The 23,012-nt window shown below is 52.9% G+C and overlaps 1 protein-coding gene across 1 annotated transcript; it reads left to right on the forward strand.

Moving 5' to 3' along the window:
* Positions 1-2,897: 2,897 nt before the first annotated feature.
* On the forward strand, positions 2,898-14,243 carry SLC5A5 (solute carrier family 5 member 5). The gene is made up of 16 exons (XM_045195826.3): positions 2,898-3,591; positions 4,345-4,410; positions 4,638-4,689; positions 4,883-4,950; positions 5,871-6,025; positions 6,467-6,607; positions 6,684-6,813; positions 7,687-7,775; positions 8,484-8,596; positions 8,669-8,739; positions 9,135-9,221; positions 9,309-9,508; positions 11,016-11,134; positions 11,797-11,912; positions 13,223-13,428; positions 14,025-14,243. The coding sequence occupies exons 1-15, from the start codon at positions 3,235-3,237 to the stop codon at positions 13,388-13,390; spliced, it is 1,932 nt and encodes a 643-aa protein (XP_045051761.1). The 5' UTR covers positions 2,898-3,234; the 3' UTR covers positions 13,391-13,428; positions 14,025-14,243.
* Positions 14,244-23,012: the final 8,769 nt, after the last annotated feature.

Consider the following 23,012-nt stretch of genomic DNA (forward strand, 5'->3'; position numbering starts at 1 on the left):
TAGCAGTGACGTGTCATTTCCAGGAAATATCCATCCAGTTGGAATATAGCCACAATGACCAATGTCCAGTGATCATCCTTGGCCATGAAGGGCCACACACAAGAGCAACAAGGTGGAAAGAGCTTAGGTTCCTGCCTAGCTGCTATGTCACTCCTCAGGTGGGCCCTGATGGCTGGGTGGGTGGTTTGGGGGGTCACTGCCTACTCTTAAGCCCTAGTTTCTATGTAAAGTGGGAGTGGTGATCCCTTAGTTCTTGGGAGGCTTGAGGTAAGCCAGAGGTTGAGAGTCTAGGATGTACCACCAGGAATGTGAAGTCCAGGGCCCCGCGAAGGCCCACTGGGCACCCCATCTCCACCTTGGGGCTCCATTGAGGTCTCATCCACATTACAGCCTGGGAACCAGTTGGGAGGGCTCTGCCCCCACCAGCCAAGGGCTGGGGTCAATCCCATTATTGAGGGCCTTGGAACTGAGAATAGTAAGCCCAGCTCCCCAACTTCATCCACTCTTCCCATCTGCTCATCCTTGTACCGGTTTGCCCATAGACGACCTGCCACATGACCACTACCTGCAGTTCCCCACGAAGCTCTGCTCAGAGCGGCTGGTGGGACACTGGCTGGAGCTGAGGGCCACTGGACTGAGTCCTCAGTCTTCAGAGGGCGTTGTACCAGGACCACCCAGAGAAAAAAAGGCTGGAATTAGGAGATGGGCCTTCTATGTAGGGGCCCATGAGGCGGGGTGGCACTTGGAATGCTGGTCTGCACAGAGATGACAGAACACGAACCCTGGGGACCCTTCCACTGCCTCAGGTGCTGAGGCGTCCCAGGGCCCATTCCTGGGTATGTCCAGGTGCCAGGTGTCACGCCTGGACTAAGGCTGGGAGCCCTCAGGGAGAGACAGCCTTTTCTCCTTGGCCCACCCTCCACCCTGCTCCTGAGTCAGGCCCACCCCATTAGGACCTACTCAGACCTCTCGTGTGCTGCAAACTCGCCAGTGTCTCCCTAAGCTCATACACCTCACCAAGGCTCAAGGTCCCTGGTGGCCCTCTCTGTCCAGCTCCTTCCCACCTCAGGGACCTTCCCCAGCCTGGCTCATTCTCTTCTGTAAGTCTCCATTGCCACCCCAGAGTTCCCCACCCAGAGCCCCCACATAAGGTCACCCCCAGACCAGCGCTCTTGTCATCCGTCAGCTTCTGAGAAGGGTATTCATCTGCTGGCTGGGTCAGTGTCCTACCCCGGGGGGCCAAATGGGTCCACCTGGGTCCCCCGCGCCTGGTGCAGGGCCCTACTCACAGTAGGTGCTCAGTGAATGGGCCGTGTCAGTCTGTGGCCTGGCATCAATTTGCATATGTCTTCATTTGCTTTCAGGGCTTTGCAGAAATGAAGGGAATCTATGCCCAGATTTCCCCTTTCCAAGCAGGTTTTCTTATTGTTGTTTAACTTCAATCCCTCATTCAGTTTCATTTTTATTTATTGATTTGAGAGAGAGAGAGAAACATCAGTTTGTTCCACCCATCTATGCATTCACCGATTGCTTCCTGTACGTGCCCTGACTGGAGATTGAACCCGAAACCCTGGCTCTAACCAACTAGCTACCTGACCAGGCTTCCCATTAGGTTTCCCAGGAGGATGTCTTGGGCCTGGGCCTGGAAAAATAATGGAGGTGTAAGAGAAACTGTGGGCAGAGGGTGCAAGCCAGCTGGCAGCAAATGCCCCTGTGACAGTCACAGTGTCCCAGCGCTAGGAAGGGGCAGGCTTACCCTGCATATCGCGCAGAGGGAGGAGAGAGTCTAGGAGACACCTGTGGAGGGCGGGGCCGTAGTGACACTGGACTCAGCTGGGGCGGTGCCTGTAGGCCAGAGGTAGCCGCCAGGGGGCGACAGAGGTCGGGGAGACTGCTGCACTCTAGCATTCCATCCTCTGATCCCACCCGCTTACGGAGAAGGGTATCTAGCTTCCGGAGCGCGAACCAGAACTCCAAGCAGAGGTTAGAGCCTCCAGAGGCCAAAGTCCCTCCAGGTCCCTCTGCAAAGGGCTCCAAGATGACGGTGCCTATTTTCCTTGATGGCATAACCCCAGGCAAGAGACTTCCTCTCCCGGTTCTCTGTCTCCTCATTTGTGTAATAGGCACATGTCAGGTGCTCATTTATTCGGGTTCATGGCCACTGAGAGCCCCTTCTATGACCTTCCTTGTACAGGATGCTGGGCACAGGGCAGATGCTCTGTAAGGAACCAAGGAATAAATGAAGGAACGAATGAAAAGTGCTTAGTCTGTGCCAGGTTTCTGTTATGCGAGTTCAATTTATTCCTCTGAGGCAGGGGTTCTTTTATCCCTATTTACAAATAGGGAAACGGAGGCCCAGAAAGAAGCGGACTCCCTCCAGTGCATACACACGCAGGACCTGAACCCCGATGCCTTCCAATCTGTTTAGCTGGTAGGTAGAGTTTGGTGGTACACTTCCGCTAGGCTCTAGAGAAATAGGGGTCAGTTGGAGAATGGGCTCAAGTGGGGCGAGTTTCCTTTAGAGGACCCGGCAGCCTAGAAAGTGAACCCAGTCCTGTGGGAGAGTGAGCTCCGGGTAGCTTAAAGGTACCACAGCACAGTGGGGTTAAGTGCTGAAGCCACTGCTCCCAGCTGTGTGGCCTGGGGGGAGTGACATGCCGTTTCTGAGCCTGTTTCTCCACCAGTCAACGGGAGACTTTAACATCTCATAGTCAAGGAAGAGTGCCACACTGAGCTTTAGGTCTCCACCCCCAGCGGCCACTCAAGGTTGGCCGTCCAGGGATGAAAGGGTGCAGGCAGGTCTGGGGGCGGAGTTTTGCTGATCCAGGCATGAGCCCAATAAATTCGCTGCTGCCACCACCACTACCGTGGGTCGCCCCTCAAAGCTCCTTCAAGACCTCACATTGTCTGGGGCTGAGCAGTGCTGAGCGCAGCTCCCAGGGAGAGGGACAGCCTGGGTGGCAGACACACAGCTTCGCGGGACAGCTGGACGGAGCGGGAAGCAACGTGGACGGACAGACAGACAGCGGAGACAACGGCATAGACCGAGAGGAGAGACAGGGGCAGGCGGCCGCAGCGAGGGCCACCGGGAACGGAAGGGAACAGGCGTGCGCCTCGCTGCGGAGACTGAGCATCCTGCGAGCTTCGCAAAGTCCTTGCCTCCGCCCCCGTCAACCTCCCTGGACCCGGCTCACGGCGTAGGAGGGTCGCGCTAGGCTCCTGCACCAGGACTTCATGGCCGCCGTCGGGTCTGGGGCGCGGGCCACGTTTGGAGCTTGGGACTATGGGGTCTTCGCGCTCATGCTCCTCGTGTCCACGGGCATCGGGCTGTGGGTGGGACTGGTGCGGGGCCGGCAGCGCAGTGCTGAAGACTTTTTCACAGGGGGTCGGCGCCTGGCCGCCCTGCCCGTTGGCCTCTCGCTGGCCGCCAGCTTCATGTCGGCCGTACAGGTGCTGGGGGTGCCCGCTGAGGCCTACCGCTACGGCCTCAAGTTCCTCTGGATGTGCATGGGCCAGCTGCTCAACTCCCTACTGACCGCCGCCTTCTACCTGCCAGTATTCTACCGCCTGGGCCTCACCAGCACCTACCAGGTACCAGTCAGAGGCAGGAAGCCGGACTTGCCTGGCTAGGAACAGGGATGCAGGGCCGCGGTGGCGGGGCTTTGAACTGCTGTGTAGGAGGACGCAGGCCCCTTGGTGCTTTTGTGCCCCTCCCCCCCAAGGCATATAGGTGAGCAGGGTTCTGGGAAAAAGTCCCAGGCTGTGGGGCGAGGGGCAGGAAGGAGGAAGAGGAGCAGGTGTCCTGGTTCTCTTCAGGTGAAAGCCCGCAGGGGGAGGAGCCAGGTTCGGCCAGGTCTGCACTTATGGGTGGACAGGCTCACACCTGCCCCGGGGACTGTGGGCTAGAGATTCCAGTCTTGACTTCCCCTCTTTCTCCTGTCTTCCGCAAGGGTCAGGCCTCTGCTACCTGTTCCCAAATGTCCAACCCTGCTAATTACAGGACCTTCCATCAGTGCGCCAATAAAGTGATTAAAATCCCAACTATAAACAGTTGATTACTGACAGATCAGACACGAGCGAGAGGGGACGCGTACATGATTGATGGCTCAGTCCTCTTGGGCACAGGCCGTGAGCACAGGCACGGGGGTGGTGCGTGTGCTCACGCGTGTACAGACAGGTTGGAGTGTGTGCAGTTAGAGGCTCCCACAGACAAGAGTGCAAGAGAGCAAAGTTGGCCTCCAGAGGGATGGCAGAAGCCAAGGGGGAGGGTGAAGGAACCCAGAGGTCTGAAGCCCCTGGGCAGGATCTGTTCAGGTGACCATGAGTCTTGGCTCCTCCTTGCAGTACCTGGAGCTGCGGTTCAGCCGCGCTGTGCGGCTCTGTGGGACCCTGCAATACCTGGTGGCCACAGTGAGTGGCCTGGGCCCTGCCCGCTCCCTCAGGGTCCTGCCTTCATCTGCCCAGCCCACAACCCTCCCCCATCCCTCAGGACCCCGGTGCTGTGGGTCCCGCCCCCACCTGCATGGCCTTGCCCACCCACCTGCTCTCCTAGGCAAACACTCTCCTTCCCCCATCCCTGGATTCCCTCCTCACCCAGTCAGCAGCACCTCTACCCTACCTCCCCTTCCCACCTGCAGGTGCTGTACACCGGCATCGTGATCTACGCCCCTGCACTCATCCTGAACCAAGGTTTGACTCTGGGAGACCAGGGGAGGGTGCCTGGGAGGGGGCAGAGGCTTCCAGGCTGTACCAGAGGAGAGGGCAGGGGCCGTCCCAGGAGACACTTGGGAGAGGAGACTCCTCCTGGAGAGAGGAGAGCCCAAGACATGAGGCCAAGTTTGCACCCCACTCAGCGGCTAATGTGGGGGATCTCCTTGCACAGTGACCGGGCTGGACATCTGGGCGTCACTCCTGTCCACTGGAGCCATCTGCACCTTCTACACCACTGTGGTGAGCTATCCCCCCGCCCCACATAGGGGCTCCATGCCTGCTGGGTTGGGGAGACTCTGGGCTGGCTGTCCCCACCCTACCTTTCCTTCCTCCCCAGAAAGCCCAGTAGTAGCTGGGCCTATTTCCTCACTTTTATAATGGAAGAGTATTTGAAAGGCTTATTGGTTAGAGTCCAGGGATAATGTAGCTTCAGGCTTGGCTAGATCCAGGGGCTACAACAATGTCCTCTGGGTACCTCTCCCATCTCTAAGTGTTCCATCAACTCCATGTGTACACCCCTCTGGGCAGAAAGTGCGTTCCTATTTCACTTTCCTGGACGGAGTAGCTGACATCCAGGAGGGCTCTGTTTGGCTGGTCCCAGTCTTGTGTGTAGGATGAGCAGAAGTGTGGGGGCCTGGGGTACTCCAACTGACTATTCCTGGAGCTGGGAGTGGGGTTGGCTTCACCCAACAGCCTGCGAGGGGAGAAGAGGCTTCTCCAAAAGAAAATCCAGGGGCTGCCATGGGAAGGCAAAGCCATGAAGGCTGGAAGGGCAAAAACAACAGCTAGAAACAGTGGCAGCAGTGATAACAGCAGTAGTAGCCACTCACTGGCCGCCACTCCCTCAGTCCCTCCCTCCCTCCCTCCCTCCCTCCCTCACTGAACACTGGCATGTATCCATTCCAAATATTTTCTTGTATTAACTAGTTTAATTCTCCCAACATCACTATAAGGAGGGTACTGCTATTAATTCCATTTTACTGGTAAGGAAACTGAGGCAGAGAGGGGCATTGATCCCAGCTATTGCTGGAGGCCAGGCCACACTGGCCCCGGCCAGGTCTCCCATCTTACCCCTCTTTGCCCCACTCTGTCCTGTCCTGCAGACCCCAGACAGGTCCCTGTCCGACCCCCACCCCCTTCCTGTTTGTCACATCCTGCAGGGCGGCATGAAGGCCGTGATCTGGACTGACATGTTCCAGGTGGTGGTGATGCTGACTGGCTTCTGGGTCATCCTGGCCCGTGGGACCATGCTTGTGGGAGGGCCCAGGCAGGTGCTGGAGCTTGCCCAGAACCACTCCCGGATCAACCTGATGGAGTGAGTGAAAATGGAGAGGGGATACTGAAAGATGATGGAGCTGGCATCCCTCTGCCCTGGGAGAAGCCTCCCACTCCAAGAAACCCTCCCTGATCCTCTCCCAAGACTCCCCACAGATAGTACCCTGGATGCCCCTCTCTGTACTCCTCTATCCCCCATCCTTCCATCTGGCCCACACCTCTGCCCTACTCCACCCACCCCCCAGCCCAGACTGGGAACTGAAGGCTTTCTGAGGTCCCAGCTGGGCACAGAAAGAATGGTTTTGGAAAACATGACGAATGACTCAGTAAACAAATAAATGAACGTTCAATCTGGCAAACTCTTACTCACACTTCAAAACCCAGCCCAAATGTCCCCTTAAGGCCCTTAAGGGGAATAGCCATTTGGGGCCCTCGAGAGTATGGCATCCCCACATGACTGACCTGCCCTGCCATCATCCAGCTTTGACCCAGACCCACGGAGCCGCTACACGTTCTGGACTTTCGTGGTGGGCGGCACACTGATGTGGCTCTCGATGTACGGCGTGAACCAAGCGCAGGTGCAGCGCTACGTGGCCTGCCGCACTGAGAAGCAGGCTGCACTGTGAGTGCTTGGGGGCGGAGTGGGAGCCTCTAGGGTGTGCTGCCCCCTCCCAGCCTGAGGCCACACCTCCCCACAGGGCCCTACTCATCAACCAGCTGGGCCTGTTCCTGATCGTGTCCAGTGCCGCAGGCTGTGGCATCGTCATGTTCGCGGTCTATATGGACTGCGACCCCCTCCTCTCAGGGCGCATTTCTGCCCCAGACCAGGTGAGTCTGGTCCTGGTTCCTGGGCCACTCTGCCCCCACCCCTACTTGGAAACTCTATATAGACGAATCTCTGGAGGTGAAGCTGGAAAAGCTTTCCCAGCAGAGACAGCAGCCCTTGCAAATGTCCAGAGGCAGGAGAGAGCTTGGTTCAGAGGAGGACCTGGGAGGAGTGGGGCAGATGAGACTGGGAGGCAATGGGGAGCCATGGTGGGTGTGAGCAGGAGAGGGGCACATACCGATCTGGAGTTATAGACTCCCTGATGAGTATCAAGGAGGAGGTGGGTTGTGGTCCCGCACAAAGCGATGGTGTTAATGTTAACAATAATGTCCCAAGCTCATTCTGTTCCCTTCACAAGCAGTTAGTTTCCCACCAAGTCCTTCAACATGCAATGAGGCCAAGGCTGTCATGGTGCCCACTTTACAGATGAGCGAACTGAGGCTGGAGGGGTAGGAGGCAACTGCCAAAGGTCTGCAGGCAAGTCAAGGGCAGCGCCAGGGCCGGGACTCATGCCCAGTCACACCCCAGCTGGAGCTCTAGCCGTGGGGCTCAGAGCGGGCAGAGGCTGCAAGGCTGTTGCATCTGCTGCCCTCCGCTGGGGTCAGAGTCCCGACTGCCTGACTGCAGCCTCGGGCAGGGCTGCACCTCTCAGCCTCCCTGTCCTCATCAGTGGAGTAGGGATGACACAGGACCCTGCCCACTGGGCCCCAGGGCTCTGTGCGAAGTGGGGCTCAGTGACAATCACAGGTGCGCACACTAAGTGCCCACTGTGCACCCAGTCCGCACTGGGCGCTGGGGACGTGCAGGGTGAGGGCAACATAAGCCCCAGTCTCTGGGTGCTCCTGTTGTGGAGGCTCATCCACTCCCTCCCCCAGTACATGCCCCTGCTCGTGCTGGACATCTTCGAGGACCTGCCTGGAGTCCCTGGGCTCTTTCTAGCCTGTGCCTACAGTGGCACCCTCAGGTGAGTGGCCCTGCTTGCTCACCTAGCCATGTCCCAGTCCCTCAGGGCCTTGTTGTCCCTATCAGCCCCCCCCACCCCCCTTCAGGATAGAATGCTGTGGACGTGTCTACCAATTACACTTCCTGCTTGGTCCCCAGCAGGCAGCTCGGGTGGGCTCTGGCAGAGCGCGCATCCTGGGCACAGGACCCCTGCTGTGGGGTCTGCTCCCCAGCGCCTGGCCTCCCCATCTAGCTCCCCCCTCTTCTTCCTTCTCTTGGTCCTTCTTCCCCAAACAAGTGTTTATTGAGTACCTGCTATGTTTTAAATGGGTTCTAAATCCTGGGGCCCAGCCATGACCAAGTGGCCCCTCACTCCTGCCCACAGGGGCCCCCCATTCTGGTGGTTTCAAATCTGCCATGACTTCTGGCCACAAGTCTGCCTGCTCCTGCTGTGACCCGGGTCCCATGGGACCATTCTCTGCACCCCATTATTGCTCTATAACAAGAACTTGTGTCATTCATATCCCTGGTTTTGGGTATCCCTACTCCCATGGGGGGGTCTCAAGTCTGTGGAGTGGCGGGTGGGGGTGGACATCTCCTCCACTCTTGGGGGAGTCTTATCACCCACACCTCTGCCCTTGGACTTGGCGGGGTCCTGGCAGGTCAGACGGTGTGGCCAGCCTCTGGGTGTGACCTGACCACACAAGACCCCCTGCCTTGTGCCCCCCAGCACGGCATCCACCAGCATCAACGCCATGGCTGCGGTCACCGTGGAGGACATCATCAAGCCGCAGCTGCCCAGCCTGACGCCCCGGAGACTCATGATCATCTCCAAGGGGCTCTGTGAGTTGAGGGGATCTGGGTGGGGGGCCAGGGCAGCCCACCTCACTGACAGTGCCATCCCCATTGCTACAGCGCTCATATATGGCTCGGCCTGTCTGGCCATTGCAGCTCTGTCCTCACTGGTCGGGGACGGAGTCCTCCAGGTGAGCCCCCTCCCCAGCTTTGCTCTGTCTCCCAGAGGTGGGGCATCTCCCGCCTTGCACTGAGATTGGGGAGGGTCATACACTCGGGGTTCCATCTCACGAGGGGCTGGACACTCCCTGCAGCCACCTTGGTGGAGGTGATGGGAGGTGGGGCGGTGGCCTGGGGGCAGGAAGAGAGTCCTGACCGTGGGATCGCATCAGTTAGGGGAGAGAATGGGCACTTCGCCTCCAACCAAGGGAGAGAGATGGATACAGGGCGTCCCCTCCCCTTTAGGGAAACTGAGGCACACAGGCCTGCAGTAGGATTCCTCAGGTCTTGCTTTCCCAGAGGGTAAACTGAGGCCCATAGAAGTGGGGCGGCTCTGCCCTCAGTCATACCACCACCCCCTCCCCAGGGCTCCTTCACTGTCATGGGCGTCCTCAGCGGCCCCCTCCTCGGAGCCTTCACGCTGGGCATGTTCCTCCCGGCCTGCAACACACCGGTGAATGGGGGCAGGAGGCAGAGGGGCTGGGGCTGGAGGAGGGGCTGGCCAGACTCCCGGGTCAGCTGACTCCGGCTCCACCCTCAGGGCGTCCTCTCAGGGCTGTTGGCTGGCTTGACCTTGTCACTGTGGGTGGCGGTGGGCACCACTCTGTACCCGCCCACCGCGAAGTCCATGGGGGTGCTGCCGTCCTCAGCTGCCGGCTGTGCGAGGCCCTCAGCTAACGCCTCTGCCTCTGGCCTGCTGGGCCCGCTCCTCGCCGCCAATGCCTCCAGTGGGGCCCCCAGGTGAGCCTGGCTTGGGAGAATGTGGTCAGGAAGGGACCTCTAAACCGAGTCCCAGATGAGGAGGGGCGGGGCTTGGGAACAGGTGAGGGAAGGATGTTAGTTAGGTTCAGGTTAGCGCCCTGATGGTGGTGAGGCTGGGGTGGGTTTCGTGGGAGGAGGAAGGGTGGGGGATGAGGTCCAGCCAAAGGGCTTTGGCCTGATGTCTACTCCCCTTTGCGCGGAGTGATATTTCCCTGTGTAGACTGACCACATTTAGTGTGTCCCTTCATTAGGGACACTGAATGGGTTTCCCTAATGGGTTGTTCCTACTTTTCGGCGGTTGTGGACAGTGCTGCTATAAACATTGATGTACAAGTCTTGGTGTGGGCATGTGTTTTTATTTCTCTTGGTCTGTATCTGGGAGTGGAATTGCTGGGTCGTGTGACAATTCTACATTTAACTTTTTGAGGAACCGCCAGACGGTCTCCCACGGCTGCCCACCATTTTACATCCCCATGAGCAGTGGAGGGAGTTTCAATTTCTCCACATCCTCACCAACATTTGTCACGTTCCTTTCAAAATAATTCTAGCCATCCTGTGGATGTGAGATGGTACCTCACGGTGGCTTGGTTTTGATTTGCGTTTGTCTAATAACCAATGACTTGAACGTCTTTTCATGTGCTTTTTGTCCATATGTATAACTTCTTTGGAGAAATGCCTATTGAAATCCTTTGCCCATTTTAAAATTGGGTCTTTTTATTGTTGAGTTGTAATGTACATGTTCTTCATATCTTTATGTCTTTAAAATATTCTGGATACTAAAAAAATATATATATTCTGGATACTAGATGCTTACCAAATGTATGATTTGCAAATATTTTCTCCCATCTGTGGGTTGTCTGTGTGTGTGTGTGTTAACGTTAGGTTTTTAGTGGAATTCATTGGGGAGGCATTAGTTAGTGACACCGTCTAGGTTTCAAGTGTATGGCTCAATGACACGTCGCCTGCACACCATGTCGTCCTCTCACCACCCGGAGTCACGTCTCCTTCTGTCCCCCTTCTGTGTGTTGTCTTCTCGTTCTCTTCACAGTGTCCTTTGAAGCACAAGAATTTTTAATTTTGCTGAAGTCCTATCTCTCTATATTTTCTTTGGTTGCTTACACTTTTGGTGTTATATCCAAGTAATGACTGCCAAATCCAAAGTCATAAAGGTTCACACCTATGTTTTCTTCTCAGAATTGAATTTGGTTTTCTGCTGAGAACAACAGGGAGCCATGGGGGTAATGAGCAGAGGCAGGAGGTGATCTGAGTCACGTGTTAGGAACACTCCTTCTGGCTGTGTGTGGAGAGTTCCTGGGGGTGGGGGAGGGATAGCAGGAGAGAGGGAGGGTTGCCCACAGCACACAGCTGGGTGACCAGTAATGGAGGACTGAGCTACACCGTGGCAGGAAAGATGAGAAGAAAGGAGTGGATTGAGAGTGGCTTTTAGCCTCATGCTCACTTCTCCCACCCCCAAAATGGACCCCAGAATGGACCCTGGTCGACCCGCCTTGGCTGACAGCTTCTACGCTATTTCCTACCTTTATTATGGTGCCCTGGGCACACTGAGCACCATGCTGTGTGGAGCCCTCGTCAGCTACCTGACAGGTAAGCAGGGCTTGTGGCCTCCTCAGAGGAAGCACCCTGTCCTTCCCTCTGCCTCCAGGACCCACTGGGCAGGAAGAAGAAGAAGGGTACCCCAGGGACTACGCAGTCACCGTGCACTGGACACAGCTGCACCCTTTATGCTGTGTCACTTTCAGGACAACCCTGCACCTTGCAGGGCTTGTCCTATTTTGCAAAGGCAGAAACTGAGACAACCTCTCCCCCTGCCCACAAAGACTAAGTCCTTGCAGGAGAATGTGGGGTGGGGCCGCGAGGTGCTGTCCCTGGTGCTGAAATGTCTTCTCATCAGGGCCTTGGCCACTGCGCACCCCTCAGGGAATTTTGAACCCCATCAGGAAGTGGAAAGACATCAGGAGAAATAAATAGTAATAACAGTACCTGTTTCCATTTTCTGAGTCTACACTTTACATTTAGCAGGCCCTTACTGAGTCTGTCGCAGTGCCGGGAACAGAACTATACGCTGAACCCTCCCAGCCATCCTCTGATGTACAGATGAGAAAACCGAAGCCCAGAGAGGGGCGGAGGCTTGCCAGGGTCCCCCAGTGGGTCACTCGGATCTGGGATTGGAACTCATTAGAGCACTCCCTTCCCTTCCCAGTTCCCACCACCCCTCATTAAATGACCCCAATTCCCTCTGATGCCAGGCCCAACCAAGCACAGTGCCCTGCGTCCTGGTCTGCTGTGGTGGGACCTCACATGGCAGACAGCATCAGTAGCTCCCAAGGAAGAAGTGGCCATCCTGGATGACAGCTTGGTGAAGGTCAGTCTCAGGGCTGGTCTCCCAGAGTTAGGGGAGGGGCAGTGAAGTAGCTTGGGGTGCTCTGAGCATGGCCTAACTCAAGGGAACCATGTGGCGAGTCAGTCTTTCTCAGCCTTTCGTTACCTCCAGGGGGAAGACTCAGGTGGGAGCTGATGTATCTTCAACACTTCCTATTACCCCCTGTAACAAAGACTAAGCCGAAATTCATAATTTTCATTTTCATTGCACCTGTTTTTACATTGACTTCTAATCTATGGGTGAAAATGGTTTGCTTTTAGAGTATTGATATAGAGTCTCTCCTGAAAATAAAATCACTTAATTCTTTTTTTAAAATTTTACTTATTTAATTTTTAGAGAGAGGGGAAGGGAAGGAGGAAGAAAGGGAGAGAAATATCAATGTGTGGTTGCCTCTCTCGAGCTCCTGCCTGGGGACCTGGGCCACAACCCAGGCATGTGCCCTGACTGGGAATCGAACCTGCGACCCTTTGGTTTGTAGCCTACACTCAATCCATTGAGCTACACCAGCTGGGGCAAATCACTTAATTCTAATGTGAGACAATGTAGAGATCATTTACGTAAGAAACGTGATGGGGTAGACTGACTTCATTCAAAGCCTTGTAGTTGCTATGTGAATGCCTTGAGTTTGGAAAACACTGTCCCTGAGGGTTCTGGTTTAGGCCTGCCCCAGGTTTGGATTCCCTTGTTCATTTCCTCATTTATTAAGCACTTGCTGTATACAAAGCTCTCTCTGGGCTGGGGGCCAAGCCCACTGTCTAGCAGGAGCAGATAAAAGCTAAACTGAATAATGAGTAGGATCTTGGCAGGGGGTGAGTGTTAGGAAGACAATAAAATTGGGGTGGGGTGGCCTCCTGCAAGAGGGGACACTGGCAGAGCCTGGAATGAGAAGAGGAGCCAGGGGAGGAAAGGCAGTCTCTGTGGAGGGCACAGGAGGTGTAAGGCCCTGAGGCTGAAGCAGGTTTGACAAGGTGGGTCCTGGGGAGGCAATGGATTTGGCCAAAATGTTTTAAAGCTCCCTCGAGCTGTGGTGGGGAAATGTTTATTTTCTTGAAGGAGAGCAGGCGGGGAGTCAGAGAGAGAAGGGAGGCTGGACTGTAGGTGACACATTCATGGGGAGGAGAGGTGGATGGAGATTTTGGAGGCAGTGGGGACTGGCTGATGCATTGGACAAGAAGCCATTGTGTGACCCTGCCAGGGTGCCACCCTCCCAGGCCCTCAGGGTCCCCTTCTGGGAGATGAGCAGACACACAAATGGGGTCTCTGAAGAGGTCTTTCTTCTTTTCTCCCCTCAGGGGGCCGAGGAAACCCCCAGAACCAAGAGGCCTCCTGACTTCTTGCCCAGCAATGAGGACCATCTGCTCTTCCTGGGGCAGGAGGAAGTGAAGGGAGCCAGCTTTGGCCTCAGGACCCCTGGCAGTGGACGTGAGGGTGGTCATGACCTTCGGGAGACGGACCTCTGAGCCAGCTCGGGACTGACCACCATGAATGGAACCTCAGGGTATGCCGATCTCAGGCCAGGGGACAAGGGTCTTGGGCTGTGGTGGGCTGGAGGGAGTCACCAGGGCTGTATGTCCCTGCCCTATGGGAAGAGGCAAACCCCCGCCTTGGGGAGGTCATTTTATCCAGCGCCCTGTTCCAGCCAGCCGCTAGTCTTAGATGCTGCACCCCAGCCAGCTCCCCAAAACTGAGGCTGGATTTTTCCATACCTACAGTGAAAAGATGTTGGATCCCCTCTGGGCAACATGGGAAACCTCCAGTTTTAACATCAGGGTCTGAGAAAGACCCTGGCTCTTTCTGGGAGGTGCCTTAGCAAGGATTTTGGAGGTTCTCAAGCCCAGCCCCTTATACCTCATTTCACAGGCTGGGAACCTGAGAACTGGAGAGGGGCAGGGGTTTGGCGAAGGCCACAGAACAAACCAGAGATGCATTGAGAGTTGGACACCAGCTTTTCCTCCTCCCCCTCCCTGTTTTTCCCCCTTTGAAGGGTAGATGTGACATGGCCTCTGACCTTGGGAGCTGGAAGGGAGGAGGAAGGAGAAATAACACTTTGGATTTCCTCCTGTGCCTGGACACTTTCCCTGTCTCATCTGTTAGGGACTGTGAACCCACTCTGCAGAGGAAGAACCTGAGGCTCAGCGAGGTTGCCTGAGGTCACCCAGCAAGTCCTGTCTGGCAGTGACAGGCCTGGGCGCTGCTTGACATTGGCACTGGACTGTGGACACATCACTGGTGGGCATGGTCCGATGGGCGGGGCGAGTGCACATCCCTGACCCTTCCCTGGAGACTTCATCCACACGCATCAAATAAATGGACTCTGAGGCTTGATGTCCTGTATTCTCTGAAAAATTCTTCTGGCCTCAGATCTCTCAGTCAGATCTGAGTGTGTACCTCTGTGTCTCTTGCCCAAGTCTGTGAGTGAATAAACCTGAGTATTGAAATAATCAGAGTGAGGTGGCCACTCCCACACCCGGGTCCATTGTACTGCCCTCCCAGACACTTAGCTTCTCTCCCCTCCTGCCTCTCTCCTCAAGCACTGCCTCCTTCCTGCCCTGTGCACCTGGACAGCCTCCACGATGTCCCTGTACCAGCCCCTGCAGTCTCTGTGACCATAAAAGGTGGCTGGACTTGCCTTTGCCCACATACCTGCCATGGCTCCCATGGGCCCCTGCTCACTCAGCAGTCAGAGCCCCTGTACTGGGTTCAATAGAGTCCCCTCAGAATTTATGTCCACTTAGAACCTCAGAATGTGAACTTACTTAGAAATAAGGTCTTGGCAGGTGTGCTTAGTTAAATTAAAATGTCATACTAGACTAGGATGGTCCCTGGATACAATGACTGCATCCTTATAAGAAGAGGAGGAGAGACACAGAGACATAGACACATAGGGAGAAAGTCCTGTGGACATGGAGGCAGAGATCAGGGTGATGTGGCCACAAGCCTCAGGATGCCTTGGCCACCAGAAACTAAAAGAGGCAAGGAAGGATCTCCCTAGAGCCTTCAGGGGGAGCACGGCCCTGCCAACCCCTTAATTTAGAACCTTTGGCCTCCAGAACTGTGAGAGAATACATTTTTCAATGCCTCCCCCACATACCTCTGACGGGTGAGAGAATACATTTTTATTGGTTTTAAGCTATAGCAGCAACAGGAAACTAATACAGTAGTCTCCCCTTATTCAGTCACTTTCCAAGGTTTCAGTCAACAGAGGTCTGAAAACATTACATGGAAAATTCCAAAAAATAAACAATTTGTAAGTTCTAAATTATACACAGGGTTTTTTTTTTTTTTTAAATGAAAACAGTTCTAAGTAGTGTTATAAAAATCTCTGTTGTCCAGCTTGTTCTGACCCTGGCCATCGAATTTGGATATCGTTAAGTTGTTTTTCATGCCTAATTGCTTTGGCTGGAACTTCCAATACTATGTTGATGGAAATTTTTTAAAAGCAGACATTTAAAAAAATCCTTACATGAGGATATGTTTATTGATTTTAGAGTGAGAGGAAGAGGAAGAGAAAGACAAAGAGAAAGATCAATGTGAAAGAGAAACATGGATTGGTTGTCTCTTGCACATCCCCAACTAGGTACCTGGTCTACAACCCAGGCATGTGCCCTGACTGGGAATCAAACCAGTGACCTTTCAGTTTGTGGACTGATGCCCAACCCACTGGGCCATACCAGTCAGGCAGGGTTGGTCTTAATTCTTTTTCTTATTTTATGGCATTGGCCAGCATTGATTATTAAGCATTGGATATTAGTTATAATTGTGGACATCCCTGCCTCATCCTGGAATATGTTATCTCTTGTTTCACTATCCCACACAGTGCAGATAGTTCCTTTTTAATCACAATCTTTGATGAGACTAATTTCTTCCTATTCCCCATTTACTGAGAACTTAAAATTCTGGAGTGGTTGCTGAACGTTAATTTGATATTTTCCAGCACAGTGAGGTAATCATTCGGTATTTTTCTCCTTTTATCTCCTCATTGAGTAAAGGAGGCTTTCTGATGCTAAACTTTCCCTCCCTCCTTGGAATAAATCCTGCATGCCCCTGGTATGTTGTCCTTTAAAGCACAGCTGGAGGGAGAACCAAGATGGCGGCGTAGGTAGACACACTGCGCCTCCTCGCACAACCAGAACTGACAGAAAATCGAACGGCAAGGAAGTCCCACACCAAGGAGATAAAAAATAAACATTCATCCAGACTGGTAGGAGGTGCAGAGACGGGCAGCCGGGGTGGAGAGGACTTGCGTTGCTGTGGCGGGACCGAGACTGGCGGAGTGTGGGACGAACGGGGCAGGCAGTCTGACCACTAGCAGACCCTGTGTTCCCACATTCGTGCAGATAAACCGATAGGGCCGGACTCAGAGTGGCAGAGAACGGGGCAGGCAGAGCGGCGGGTAGCACCCCGTGGCCCCACATTCGTGCATAGATAAACCCAGACGAACGGTGGGGAGCGAAGCAGACCGGGTAACCTAGGGCTCCAGCGTGGGGAAATAAAGTCTCAAACCTCTGATTGAAAACACCCATGGGGGGTGGGGCGGCAGCAGGAGAGACTCCCAGCCTCACAGGAGAGGTCGTTGGAGAGACCCACAGGGACCTAGGGCATGCACAAGCCCACCCACTCGGGAACCAGCACCAGAGGGGCCCAGTTTGATTGTGGGTAGCGGAGGGAGTGGCTGAAATCTGGTGGAGAGTGGAGTGAGTGCCATTGCTCCCTCTCAGCCCCTCCCCCACGTACAGTGTCACAGCGCAGTGACCAGTGTTACCCTGCCCCGGGGGGAACACCTAAGGCTCCGCCCCTTTAAGTAACAGATGCGCCAAGACCAAAGAAAAAAAAAATGGCCCAAATGACAGAACACTTCAAAGCTCCAGAAATAATTCAACTAAGCAGTGAACAGATAGCCAACCTATCAGATGCACAGTACAAAACACTGGTAATCAAGAAGCTCACAGAATTGGTTGAATTTGGTCGAAAACCAGATGAAAAAATGAAGGCTATGCTAAGAGAGACAAAGGAAAATGTACAGGGAACCAATAGTGAGGCGAAGGAAACTGGGACTCAACTCAACGGTGTGGACCAGAAGGAAGAAAGAAACATCCAACCAGAAAAGAATGAAGAAACAAGAATTCGGAAAAATGAGGAGAGGCTTAGGAACCTCCAGGACATCTTGAAACATTCCAACATCCGAATTATAGGGGTACCAGAAGGAGAAGAGGAAGAACAAAAAATTGAAAACTTATTTGAACAAATAATGAAGGAGAACTTCCCTCATCTGGCAAAGGAAATAGACTTTCAGGAAATCCAGGAAGCTCAGAGAGTCCCAAAGAAGCTGGACCCAAGGAGAAACACACCAAGGCACATCATAATTACATTACCTAAGATTAAGCAGAAGGAGAGAATCTTAGAAGCAGCAAGAGAAAAGGAGACAGTTACCTACAAAGGACTTCCCATAAGACTGTCAGCTGATTTCTCAAAAGAGACCTTACAAGCAAGAAGGGGCTGGCAAGAAGTATTACAAGTCATGAAAGGCAAGGACCTACATCCAAGATTGCTCCATCCAGCAAAGCTATCATTTAGAATGGAAGGGAAGATAAAGTGCTTCTCAGATAAGGTCAAGTTCAAGGAGTTCATCATCACCAAGCCCTTATTATATGAAATGTTAGAGGGTCTTATCTAAGAAAAAGAAGATAAAAAATATGAACAGTAAGAATGACAGCAAACTCACAGTTATTAACGACCACACCTAAAACAAAAACAAGAGCAAACTAAGCCAACAACTAGAACAGGAACGGAACCACAGAAATGGAGATCACATGGAGGGTTATCAACAGAGGAGTGGGAGGGGGCGAGGGGGAAAGGTACAGAGAATAAGTAGCATAGATGATAGGTGGAAAATAGACAGGGGGAGGGTAAGAATAGTGTAGGAAATGTAGAAGCCAAAGAACTTATAAGTATGACCCATGGACATGAACTATAGGGGGGGGAATGTGGGAGGGAGGGTGTGGGCAGGATGGAGTGGAGTGAGGGGGGGGAATGGGACAACTGTAATAGCATAATCAATAAATATATTTAAAAAATCAGAAAACAAAAAAAATAAAAAAATAAAGCACAGCTGAACTCAGTTTGTTGATATTTTATTTAGTATTTTTGCATGTGCCCAGGCTCCTGACCCTTTCCTTGCCTGTCCTTACCCCATGATTCCCCAGGGCATGGGGGAGGGTCTGCACAGTGCTCAGAACTCTGTAGGAGCTCAGCCAGGTGATTTCAACTCAGCAGCTCCCCTCTGCCTTCCTTCCCAGAACTGCTTCTCCTCCAGGTGACTCTGCAGGCCCACCCTGCATGCTGGGCAGCCTGCTCGCCTTATAATTCTGCTCATCCTCTACACACCATCCCCCAGTCCTGTTGACTCTTGCTCCTACTGGGGGGAGGGGCCAGCCACACAGCTCCCCCCACACACATCCCAGGGCCATGGGCTTGTTCAGTCCACCCTGCTGATTTTGGTATCTGCAGCTGACGCCAAGTCAGAGGCCACACATTCTTGTTCCTTCTGGTACTGCGGGAGAGTTGTCAAGGAGCCAGACTGAGGGAAATACAAGACTTAGCGGGAAGCAGGTAAGTTTCCATTGGTAGGCCCCAACGTCCTCCTTCCCAGGTTCACCACTTGTGTCAGCTTCAGGATCTGCTGGCTCCAGGCACACCTGTCCTCCTTACAGCCAGGTCTCAGACTGGGGTTGGGATCTGGGGTCCCCCTGAACCAGCAGCTCCCCAGGAGGAGCTCACTCAACACAATTCCATCCATCAGTATAGATTCCCGACAAAAAGTTGTGCAACCCGCAGCTAGTCACTGCCCCTCTCTGAGTCATCCACGTTACTTTCTGCAAATCCTGACCTGGCAACACATCCTGCAAAGACTAGGTCAAGCCCATGGTTGCCTCAGCAATGCAGAGGCCCCACAGCATGAAAAAAAAATCTAGAGAGGTAAAGATTTTCTTTTTCTTTAAAACAAAAAGATTATTCACATTGCTCTGAAATTTCATTTGTTTCATCAAGAGTAAATCATAGAAATGTTTCCTGGGTAGTAATCGTTAATCTTATTCATCTTCTGATTTTTTTAAATGTGCCTTTTCTTGTTACTTTTTAATCACACAGTATTAAGTTGAAAGAGTCAGATTGTTCTGGAAGACTTGTTATGAAAATCTACAGCCCCCTACAGATCCCGTGTATTATGAAATCAAGAAAAACATCAACACAATCATGGGGGAGAGATGAACCGTATTGGGTGTTAGGGTCGTTGGCAACTTGGGCTGTGAAAGAATTCACAAAGAGAAGAAAATGCAGAGAGCGAAGTTTTTATTTTCCTTTCCCAAGAGAGGGAAAGGGCTAGGTGAGCAGATACGTCCCAGCACCACCCCTGAGGGGTTAGGGCTTTGGGCTTTTTCCGGGTGATTGGGGTGGTTATAGAGCAGTGTGTTTCAGTTGGTCTGGTACAGGCTTCGGCTTGTCCCAATGTTGTCTTGACGTTATCCACGAACGGACGCAGGGTCCAGTCGCTGGGGTCTGGTATGTCCTGTTTCCTAAGTTCCCAGAGCCTCTGTGCCTTCAGGGCGCTTCCAGCAATTTTCTAGTCCTGAGGATAAAGGCTCATAAAACAATTAGGGCCCTGGCTGGTGCTGCTCAGTGGACTGAGTGCCAGCCTGTGAACTGAAAGGTGGCGGATTTGATTCCCAGTCAGGGCACGTGGGTTGGGGGCCAGGTCCCCAGTTGGGGGTGTGCGATAGGCAACTGATAGATGTATCTCCCACACACCGATGTGTCTCTCCCTCTTTCTCCCTCCCTTTCCCTCTCTCTAAAAATAAATAAAATCTTAAAAAAAAAAAGCCCAATTAGTGTTCAATCATGCTTTATGGGGCCCAGCTAGCTCTGGCAAAAGAGGACCTGGAAAGGGGGCTTGTGTCCTATTATTGGAGGTGTGTGGACTCAAAGCTGTTAGGGAATGGGGAGGTGTGAATGGAAGCAAACACCGGGACAAGCCTCCCTCTCGTCCACTTTCAGCACCCCTAGTCCCTGATGCTATTCCTTCAGACCGAGTCAGCCCCTCTGTCTCCCTTTTCAGCACTCCAGCCTCTACCTGCCCTCCCTCCACTACCAAGGGATCTAACATCCAGCCTCCCCCCACAGTTCACACCCCCTGCGTAGCTCCCTATTGCCCTCAGAACAAAATCAATCTGGTAACATGAAGCCAGCTCTGGTTCCTTGCTCCTTTCCCCCCTTCCCCTCCTCATCCCCACACCCAATGAGATGAGGACTTAAAGCCTGGTGGAGCAGAGTTTGAGTTCTGTCCTTGCTGCTCACTAGCTAAACCTGGGCAGCTCTGCCACTTTTGTTTCGGTTCCCTGCCCATGAAAATGGGTGTGTGTTTGAGGACGTGGATGGCTCTGGGTGCTGTGAAAGCGCTGCCCTTGACAGGAGGCATTACCAGGGCGACTGCGGGCTCTGAGGGCCCCCTGCCCAGGCGGGGCTGCTGGTGGAGGCCCGTATTTGATGTAGGGAAAGGGGCACCCAGGTCGGCTATTAATGGGCAGAGTGAAAACACACTTGAGCTGTGCAAGGACCGCAGGGGCCCACAGATTGCATCTACTGGGGAGAAGTGTCCACCCCAGAAAGCAAACAGTGGCTTTGTGTCCCCAAGGGACCTGGTCACACATTAATGTCGGGTCCCCACCCCAGCCCACCTGGCCACCGCCACATCTGCAAGAAGGTGCGGGGTGTTTGCTGAATCCAGTCCTTGCTCAAACATTTGTTTTCAAGACAAGACAAATGCAGAGGCCCCATGCCCTTTAGTCAGGGTCAGAGCCCACAGCTGGGGCAGAGGAGGGGGCGCATGTACCGGGCACGCGGCTGGACCTGAGGGCTTCTCTCTAAGCCTGAGACTCAGGGCCAGGAGCCCTGCAGCAGGAGAGCACACACTGCCCGGAGCATGGGCCGTGGACTCAGAGTCTCCAGCCTTCACCCCAGAAAGCAGTGAAGCCCTGACACGCTGCGGAGTGGACCAACCTTGCAAACATCCTGCTCGGTGAAAAGCCAGGCAGGGAAGGTAACATAGTGTGTGATTCCATTTATATGAAATGTCCAGAACAGGGAATTCCACAGAGACAGAAAGTGGATTAATGGTGGTGGTCAGGGGCTGGGAGACGGGGGTGGGGAGTGCCTGTAATGGGGATGGGACTTCCCTTCGAGGTGGTGAAAATGTTTTGGAACTAGGTAGATGTGATGGCTGCACAGCACTGTGAATGTATTAAATGACTGGATAGTGCGTTTAACTGGTGAATTTAATGTCAAGTGAATTTCACCTCAAAAAACAATAACTAACTAACTAACTAACTAACTAACTAGTGAAAAAAGACTCCCAGCCATTATGGAAAATGGTATGGGAGTTCCTCAGAAAATTAAACACAGAATTACCATATGCTGCAGCAATACATTTCTGGGATTATGCCCAAAAGAATGTAAAGCAAATATTGAAAAGATTTTTGCACACCTATCTTCATAGTGACATTATTCAAAACAGCCAAAATGCGGAAGCAACCCGAGTATCCAGTGACAGATGAATGGAGACAAAATGTGTGTATTCACACAGTGGGATATTGTTCAGCCTTAAAGAGGAAGGCGATTCTGACACCTGCTACAGCGCGCATGAAGCTTGAGGACACTATGCCGAGCATAATAAGCAGTCACAAAAGATTAGATTCTGCGTGATTCCACTTATGTGAGGTCCCTAAGGGAGTCAGAGGCATCAAGACAGAAAGTAGAATGGTGGGTACCAGGTGCTGGGGGAGGAGGATGGGAAGTCAGTGTTTAATGAGGACAGATTTTCAGTTTGGAAGATGAAAAGTTCTGTGTATGCGTGATTGGGATGTTTGCGCAACAGTGCAGATGCACTTAATGCTGCTTAACTGTGCAGTTAACATGGTTACAATATGTGAAAATTAATAATGGGGAAGCTCATTTAAAAATATTTTATTTATTTATTTTTAGAGAGAAGAGAAGGGAGTAAGAGAGGAAGAGAACCATTAATGTGTGGTTGCCTCTCGCGCACCCCCTAATGGGGACCTGGACCACAACCCAGGAATTTGCCCTGACTGGGAATCGAACTGGTGGCACTTTGGTTCGTAGGCCGGTGCTCAGTTCACTGAGCCACACCAGCCAGGGCAGGTAACCTCATTTTAAAATGGAGTTGGGGGTACTCCTGGTTGAGATGGCAGTATAGGCAGACATGGCTCACCTCCTCACACAACCACATCAAAATTACAACTAAAATATAGAACAACCATCACTCAGAACCATCAGAAATCGAGTTGAATGGGCATCTGACAAATATAGAATTAAACCACATCCATCCAGACTGGTAGGAGGAGTGCAGACGTGGGACAGGCTGGTCCCACACCCACATGGATAAAAATTCGGGAGGGAGCCCTGGCTGGTGTTCAGTGGACTGAGCGCCGGCCTGCAGACCAAAGGGTTGCTGGTTTGATTCCCAGTCACAGCACATGCCTGGGTTGTGGGCCAGGTCCCCAGTAGGGGCCATTCGAGAAACAACCACACATGGATGTTTCTCTCCTGAGGTCAGAAGGGGGAGCCCACAGGCACTGCCATTCCCTGTCATGTGCAGTCCCAGACAGAAGAACGGTCAATTAGGGACCTCAACAGGAAGAGACACAGTTTGTAAGTGGATACTGTTTTTCTACTTCACCAGAAGGAAGGAAAATTTCCATACTTAGCCAGTGAGAAACCATCACCACTCTGAATTCTCACTTACCTCCAATGGACTTTTGTTCAAAATAACCCCATTCACCCTGGCTAGGTAGCTCAGTCGGTTAGAGCATTGTCCCAATACAACAAGGTTGTGGGTTCGATTCCTGGTCAAGGCACATATAAAAATCAACCTCCCTGGTCAGGACACATACAAGAATCAATCAATGAATACATCAATAAGTAGAATAACAAATCAATGTTCTCTCTGTCTCTTTTTCTCTCCTCCCTTCCTCTCTGTCAAATCAATCAATCAGTAAATCTTTATTTTTACTT

The sequence above is a fragment of the Desmodus rotundus genome, chromosome 9 (assembly GCF_022682495.2).
Source record: "Desmodus rotundus isolate HL8 chromosome 9, HLdesRot8A.1, whole genome shotgun sequence".
Classification (NCBI taxonomy): Eukaryota; Metazoa; Chordata; class Mammalia; order Chiroptera; family Phyllostomidae; genus Desmodus; species Desmodus rotundus.